An 8,393-nucleotide genomic window follows, 5' to 3' on the forward strand; every position below is an offset into this window, starting at 1 on the left:
GCCTGGAAGGTTGAGGCTGCAGTGAGCTGAAGTTGCGCTATTGCACTCTGACCTGTGCGACGGAGGGATACCCTATCTCAAAAAAAAAAAAAGTCTTCCTGCATCTGCGGGAAGGCCCCCCTGACCTACTCTCGTTTGATTAACTCAAATCAATCTCCCATTTGATTAACTCAACTGATTAATCAACTGATTAGGGGCCTTAATTGTATCTGCAAAGCCCATTCAGTTTTCTCATATAATATAACATGGTCCCGTCACATTCCTGGGTATAGGGGAAGGGAGTAGACAGAGCACCAGGGTGTGGGAGCCTGGGGGCCATCCTAGAATTCTGCCTAAACACTCGCCTCGGTCACCTCCAGGACAGCCGCATCCAGGGTGGCTACGAGAACGTGCCGACTATTGACATCCACATGAACCAGATCGGCTTTGAGCAGGAGTGGCACAAATTCCTGCTGGAGTACATTGCGCCCATGACGGAGAAGCTCTACCCCGGCTACTACACCAGGGTGGGCAAGCTGGGGCATAGCCAGGATGCGGGGACGGTTGGGTGGGGTGTCAGTGGAGTGGCTGGGACTGGTGGGGGTAGAGTGGGAGGTGGAGAAGCTGGAGGGGCTGAGGTGGAGTGGGGGTATGGGGAGCGTGGGAGGGGCAAGGGTGGGGCATGAGGCAGAGGGACTGAGGGGTGGGGATGGGATTGGGAAGAACAAGGGTGGGGTGGGAAGTGGTGGAGAAGCTGGGAGGGGTGGGGAGGAGTAGGGGGCCTGGGAGGGACAGGGGTGAGTGGATCTCAGCTCACTGCAAGCTCCGCCTCCCGGGTTTACGCCATTCTCCTGCCTCAGCCTCCCGAGTAGCTGGGACTACAGGCGCCCACCACCTCGCCCGGCTACTTTTTTGTATTTTTTAGTAGAGACGGGGTTTCACCATGTTAGCCAGGATGGTCTCGATCTCCTGACCTCGTGATCCGCCCGTCTCGGCCTCCCAAAGTGCTGGGATTACAGGCTTGAGCCACCGCGCCCGGGCTTTTTTTTTTTTTTTTTTGAGATGGAGTCTTACTCAGTCTCATGAGTAGCTGGGATTACAGGCGTGCGCTACCATGCCCAGCTAATTTTTATAGTTTTTGTAGAGACAGGGTTTCACCTTGTTGGCCAGGCTGGTCTCGAACTCCTGACCTCAAGTAATCCGCCCACCTCTGCCTCCAAAAGTGCTGGGATTACAGGCATGAGCCACCATGCCCGACCGACCTCATCCCTTTTGAATCTTTCTTCGTTGTCATTAACCCTGCCTCAGTGGCTCCTGTACCAGCCCACCAAAAAAGCACCCCCGCCCGCCGTAGCCGGCCAGCGTGCCCACTCCCTCCCTAGCCGCAAGCCTGTGCCCCACACTTGCGCCCTGCTTCATCCGAAGCAGCCTTCTTTGGATGTGAGGAAGAAGTGAGGAAAATAGTGAGGAAAACCCTGAACTCCCGTTACTGACAGCAGTCATTCATCCCTTGAATGCTCACTGTGATTCCCCGTTACCTGGCTGGCCTTGGTTAATTCTCACAGTTCTTTCCAGTGCTGTCACTCTCCAGTCCTCACTCAGTTCCTTCCTTGGTCCCTGGTTTCTCCAGGTGCCTGGGTCCTGCCTCAGGGAATCCAGCCTGGATAGTTGCCAGAAAGGGTTGTGAGGATTGTATGCTCCCCTTTGTTTTTGTCTTTTCATTCCTTCCTTTCCTTCCTTCCTTTTTTTTTTTTTTTTTTGAGACGTTGTTTCGCACTTGTCACCCAGGCTGGATTGCAGTGGCACAATCTTGGCTCACTACAATCTCCACCTCCCTACAATCTCCGCCTCCCAGGTTCAAGCAATTCTCCTGCCTCAGCCTCCCAAGTAGCTGGCATTACAGATGCCCACCACCATGCCTGGCTAATTTTTTGTATTTTTAGTGGAGATGGGACAGGTGTGAGCCACCATGTCCGGCCTCCTTCCCTTTCATTTCTTGTCTTCCCTTTTCCTCCCTCACTCTCTCCCTTCCTTTCTTCCTTCCTTCCCTTCCCTTCTCTTCCTTCACTCCCTCTTTCCCCTCTGTCCATACATTTTTGTTGAGAACCTTTTCTGTGCCAGGCAGTTGCAGGCACTGGAGCATACAGCCCCATGCAGACCTGGCCGCTGTACGCTGACCTGCAGCAGGTCAGACCAGGCCTCGTGTGTGCACCCTCCTCTCCTGGCCTTTGTGGCCTCCTTCACTAACACGACCTCTCTTGTCCCCCTGCCTTGGTACAGGCCCAGTTTGACCTGGCCTTTGTCGTCCGCTACAAGCCTGATGAGCAGCCCTCACTGATGCCGCACCATGATGCCTCCACTTTCACCATCAACATCGCCCTGAACCGAGTCGGGGTAGATTACGAGGTGAGCAGGAGCCAGCCGGGGTCAAGGGGCCAGCAGTGGGGACATTGAGGGCTGGCTGGGGACAGCCTTCAGGGTGGTTGAGGCAGAGGGGCCCTGGGGTATCAGTGCTGGGGAACCAGTGCCAGGGAACCAGAAAAAAAAGGGTAGGGGTCTATGGGAGGGCTTCCTCGAAGGGGTCACAATCTAGTAGGAGGAGGGGCCAGGCTCTTAAGCTACTATTTTAAGAGATTTTTGGGCTGGGCATGGTGGCTCATGCCTGTAATCCCAGCACTTCGGGACGTCAAGGCAGGCAGATCACTTGGGGCCAGGAGTTTGAGACCAACCTGGCCAACATGGCGAAACCCCATCTCTACTAAAAATACAAAAAATAGCTGCGCGTGGTAGCACACACCTGTAATCTTAGCTACCCAGAAGGCTAGAAGGCTGAGGCATGAAAATCTCTTGAACCCAAGAGGTGGAGGTTGCAGTGAGCCAAGATTGTGCCACTGCACTCCAGCCTGGGCAACAGGGCAAGACTCTGTCTCCAAAAAAATAAAAAGAAGTTTTTTGAACTTAGCCCTGGGCTGGGTGCTATGAAGAATGCCCATAAAAACAGCTATAATCTTTTTTTTTTTTTTTTTGAGACAGGGTCTTACTCTGTCACCCAGGCTGGAGTGCAGTGGCATGATCACAGTTCACTGCAGCCTCAACCTCCTGTACCCAAGCAGTCCTCCCACCTCAGCCTCCCAAGTAGTTGGGACCACAGGCCTGTGCCACCATACCCAGCTAATTTTTTTTCTTGTTTGTAGAGATGGGGTTTCACTATGTTGCCCAAGCTGGAGCTATAATTTTTTGAGAGCTTAAAACAAACATATCAGGTATCCCTAATCCAAGGATTCTCAACCAGGAGCAATTGTGGCCTCCAAGGGACATTGGCAGTGGCTGGAGACATAGTTGGTTTTTACAACTGTGAGGGGCTACTGGCATCTAGTGGGTAGAAGTCAGAGATGCCCGGGACAGGCTTCCACAGCAAATTGTCTATAGCAGTGAGGTTGGGAAACTTGGTCCTCAGCTCTTATTTGTAATATCTTGTTTAATTCTCACAGCCCTGTTCTGTTTAACCCCCATGTTACAGAAGGGGAAACTGAAGCTCAGATTGGTCACAGTTAGTAGAGGGTGGAGGTGATGTTTGCCTGACTCCAAGGCTAGAGCCCTTGATCACTTACTCTTTGTTTTTTTTTTTTTTTTGAGACAGAGTCTCACTGTGTTGCCCAGGCTGGAGTGCAGTGGAGCGACCTCAGCTCACTGCCTCCTGGGTTCAAGGAATTCTGCCTCAGCCTTCCGAGTAGCTGGAATTACAGGCGTGTGCTGCTACGCCTAGCTGGTTTTTGTATTTTTAATAGAGACAGGGTTTCACCATGTTGGCCAGGCTGGTCTTGAACTCCTGACCTCAGGCGATCCACCCGCCTCGGCCTCCCAAAGTGCTGGGATTACAGGCGTGACCCACCACGCCCAGCCACTACTCTTTGTTTAGTGTCTTCCTTAGGCAGTGCTTGTGGCTGTCACTCCAGAAGGCATCCCAAGGCCGGCAGTGCTGAGGGCCACTTGGCCGTGACATACGGGAGAACAGACGGGCAGGGGGCGGTGGAGAAAGGGCACTGGTATTTTCTGTCTCCCAGGGCGGGGGCTGTCGGTTCCTGCGCTACAACTGTTCCATCCGAGCCCCGAGGAAGGGCTGGACCCTCATGCACCCTGGACGACTCACGCATTACCACGAGGGGCTCCCCACCACCAGGGGCACCCGCTACATCGCAGTCTCCTTCGTCGATCCCTAATTGACCAGGCCTGACCCTCTTGGACCTTTCTTCTTTGCTGACAACCACTGCCCAGCAGCCTCTGGGACCTCGGGGTCCCAGGGAACCCAGTCCAGCCTCCTGGGTCTTGACTTCCCATTGCTCTAGGAGCCACCAATCAGAGAGATTCAGAGATTCCTGTAGGCCAGAGACGGAACACACCTCCATGGCTGGGCCTCTCCGTGGTGCTCTGGACCCAGCCCCTGGAGACACTGTTCACTTTTACTGCTTTGTAGTGACTCGTCCTCTCCAACCTATCTTCCTGAAAAACCAAGGCCCCCTTCCTCCACCTCTTCCGTGCGGTGAGACTTGAGCAGAACAGGGGCTTCTTCAAGTTGCCCAGAAAGACTCTGTGGGTGAGAAGCCACGGCCAGAGCTTCTCCCAGGCACAGCTGTTGCACCAGGGACTTCTGCTTCAAGTTTTGGGGTAAAGACGCCTAGATCAGACTCCAAGGGCCGCCCTGAGTTTGGGACTTCTGCCTCCGTGGCTGGTCATGAGAGCAAACTGTAGTCCCCTGGAGACAGCGACTCCAGAGAACCTCTTGGGAGACAGAAGAGGCATCTGTGCACAGCTCAATCTTCTACTTGCCTGTGGGGAGGGGAGTGACATGTCCACACACCGTACTGGGTCACCCTGTCCTGGATGCCTCCGAAGAGAGGGACAGACCGTCAGAAACTGGAGAGTTTCTATTAAAGGTCATTTAAACCACTGAAGAGAAGATGCTCAGGGCGAGTGGGTATGCGTGCATCTTGGTGTGAGTGTCTACAGGGAGAGGTTTTAAGAGCCCTCTTTTTTTTTTTTTTTTTTTTTTTTCTTGAGACAGAGTCTCGTTCTGTCTTCTAGGCTGGAGTGCAATGGTGCGATCCTGGCTTACTGCAACCCCCACCTCCCGGGTTCAAGTAATTCTCCTGCTTCAGCCTCTCAAGTAGCTGGGGTTACAGGCACCCATCACCATGCCCAGCTAATTTTTGTTTTTTTAGTAGAGACAGGGTTTCACTAGGTTGGTCTGGCTGGTCTTGAACTCCTGACCTCAGGTGATCCACCCACCTTGGCCTCCCAAAGTGCTGGGATTACAGGTGTGAGCCACTGCGCCCAGCCAAGAGCCCTCTTTTTAGAGCCTTTAAGAAAGGTGGTGCTAGCGTCTCGGCCTCCCAAGTAGCTGGGATTATAGGTATGCCCCACCATGCCCGACACATTTTTGTAATTTTTGTAGAGACGGGGTTTCACGGTGTTGGCCAGGCTGGTCTCAAACTCCTGACCTCAAGTGATCATCCGCCTCGGCCTCCCAAAGTACTGGGATTACAGGTGTGAGCCACCCCACCCAGCCTGAAAGTCTTTTAAAAGCCAGGCACAGTGGCTCATGCCTGTAATCCCAGCACTTTGGGAGGCCAAGGCAGGCGGATTACCTAAGGTCAGGAGTTTGAGACCAGGCTGGCCAACGTGGTGAAATTCTGTCTCTACTAATAATACAAAAAAATTAGCTGGGTGCGGTGGCATGCACCTGTAATCCCAGCTACTCGGGAGGCTGAGGCAGGAGAATCGCTTGAACTTAGGTGGCAGAGGTTGCAATGAACCGAGATCAGGCCACTGCACTCCAGTCTGGGCGACAGAGCAAGACTCCGTCTCAATTAAAAAAAGAAAAAAATTGAGTCTTTTCATTTTCAAATTTGACTCATCATAAATTCAAACAGCACAAATCTTAATCTTTCTCTCATCCTTTCCCCGCAGCTGCTCAGTTCCTCTCTCTGAAAGCCACCACGTCTAATCTGTTTTTTGAAGGTTCTTGAGCTGGTTCGTGCCAACACAAGCCTGTGTGTGTATTTGTGTATATTAGGGTTGTTTTTGTTTTTGTTTTTGAGATGGAGTCTTGCCCTGTCGCCTAGGCTGGAGTGCAATGTCGCGATCTTGGCTCACTGCAACCTCTGCTGCCCGGGTTCAAGCAATTCTCCTGCCTCAGCCTCATGACTAGCTGGGATTACGGGCACCCGCCACCACACCCAGCTAGTTTTTGTCCTTTTAGTAGAGACGGGGTTTCACCATGTTGGCCAGGGTGGTCTCGAACTCCTGACCGCAGATGATCCACCTGCCTCAGCCTTCCAAAGTGCTAGGATTACAGGCATGAGCCACTGTGCCCGGCCTAGGGTTGTTTTTAACTGTTAACTTTTTTCTGATTACAAATGCATCTTCATCATGAAAAAGTCAAACAAAATAGGTAACATGGGGGGCCGGATGCTGTGGCTCATGCCTGTAATCCCAGTACTTTGGGAGGCAGAGGTGGGTGGCTCACTTGAGGTCAAGAGTTCGAGAACAGCCTGGCCAACATGGCAAAACCCCATCTCTACTAAAAATACAAAAATAAGGTGGGCTTTGTGGCACATGCCTGTAATCCCAACTACTCAGGAGAATCGCTTGAACCTGGGAGGCAGAGGTTGTAGTGTAGTGAGCTGAGATCGCGCCACTGCACTCCAGCCTGGGTGACAGAGAAAGACTCTTGTCTTAAAAAAAAAAAAAAAAAAAAAAAAAACAAGGTAAGGTAAGAAAGAAAGGTCTCCTGGAGTTGTACATGAATACATCCATGTGCTCTGCACCCATTCCCAATAACACTTAGCACTGCTAGGAGAGTTTTGTGATCCAGAGGGTCGAAACAAGAATTCAGCCATCTCAATGAGAAACACATGGTGATGAGTTGAAACATATCTTCAAACTGCGAGATTTCCTCTACTTGCCGGGCAAGTTTGCAGATGTGTTTCAGAGAGAGCCTAGCTGCTGGGCAGAGTACAAGACTAAATGCCTGGGAATGGATTCAGAGGCTCCTACAGCAGTCCAGGCAAGTGACCAGAGCCTAGACCAATGCTTGCAGGGAAGTTAAGGGAAGAGGAGGGAGTGGGCAGGAGAGATGTTTAGGAGAGAGAATACCCAGGCTTCCACCTGACTTGGGCAAGATTATGTTAAGAAAAAGGAAGGCTGGGCATGGTGGCTCACGCCTGTAGTCCCATTACTTTGGGAGGCCGAGGCGGGTGGATCACCTGAGGTCAGGAGTGAGACCAGCCTGGCCAACATGGTGAAACCCCATCTCTACTAAAAATACAAAAATTAGCCAGGCATGGTGGTGCACACCTGTAATCCCAGCTAGTGGGGAGACTGAGGCGGGAGAATTGCCTGAGGTGGAGGTTGCGGTGAGCCAGGATGGTGCCACTGCGCTCCAGTCTGGGCAACAGAGCAAGAGCGTCTCAAAAAAAAAAAAGGAAGTGGAATTTATAGTTCCTGTCCTCAGAATGGAAGTGGAATTTAGAGTTCCTCCCTTAGGGAGTCCAGAGATTGTGGAGGAGGAAACAATCCGACCCAGTACAAGGCAGCTAGCAACTGAGGCCCCAAGACGTGCCACATCCCAGACAGGGCCCTGTCTGCATCCTGAGGCCAAGTCTGCGTGTGGCCCCACACACAGTCAGACCCGCGGGGCACTAGGCTACTCAGAGGGCAGTGTGGGCAGGACAGCTCCCTTTGGCCATCCTCACAGGAGACTGATAAACCATTCAGTTTGATATCAGAGTACTGATTCGCCTCTTGAGGTTATTTGTGGCAATAAATTGAAGTTGTTCTACCGTGGTGATACAGCAGCACCGTCCCATAGAATTACAATTTGAGCCACAAATGCAAGCTACTTATGTAATTTTTGAAGGGGTGGCCTGCCCCTCCACACCTGTGGGTGTTTCTCGTTAGGTGGAACAAGAGACTTGAGAAAAGAAATGAGACACAGAGACAAAGTATAGAGAAAGAAGAAGTGGGCCCAGGGGACCGGCGCTCAGCATACAGAGGACCCACGCCGGCACCGGTCTCTGAGTTCCCTTAGTATTTATTGATAATTATCTTTACCATCTTAAAGAAAAGGAAGTGGCAGGATAATAGGATCATTATAGGGAGAAAGTCAGCACTAAGACATATGAATAAAGTTCTCTGTGACATGAATAAGTTTAAGGAAAAGTGCCGTGCCTTGATATGTATATGCAAACATCTCCATAAACCTTTTTAGTGCATAAAGAGCAGCATTGCGCTAGCAAGTCCCGCCTTTCGCCCTAAGGCGATTTTCTCCTTTCTCAGTAAAGAGAACATACAATCGGGTTTTATACCGAGACGTTCCATTGCCCAGGGACGGGCAGGAGACAGATGCTTTTCTC

General features: G+C 51.7%; 1 protein-coding gene across 1 annotated transcript in view; it reads left to right on the plus strand.

The window, feature by feature from the left end:
* Window positions 1-4,931, plus strand: part of PLOD1 (procollagen-lysine,2-oxoglutarate 5-dioxygenase 1) — a 41,969-nt gene extending 37,038 nt beyond the window's left edge. Inside the window, exons 17-19 of the mRNA XM_025371303.1 lie at window positions 360-506; window positions 2,260-2,385; window positions 4,044-4,931. Coding sequence (XP_025227088.1) covers window positions 360-506; window positions 2,260-2,385; window positions 4,044-4,199 — 429 coding nt within the window. The 3' untranslated portion in view covers window positions 4,200-4,931. The remainder of the gene's footprint in view (window positions 1-359; window positions 507-2,259; window positions 2,386-4,043) is intronic.
* Window positions 4,932-8,393: the final 3,462 nt, after the last annotated feature.

Source organism: Theropithecus gelada, chromosome 1, assembly GCF_003255815.1.
Source record: "Theropithecus gelada isolate Dixy chromosome 1, Tgel_1.0, whole genome shotgun sequence".
NCBI lineage: Eukaryota > Metazoa > Chordata > Mammalia > Primates > Cercopithecidae > Theropithecus > Theropithecus gelada.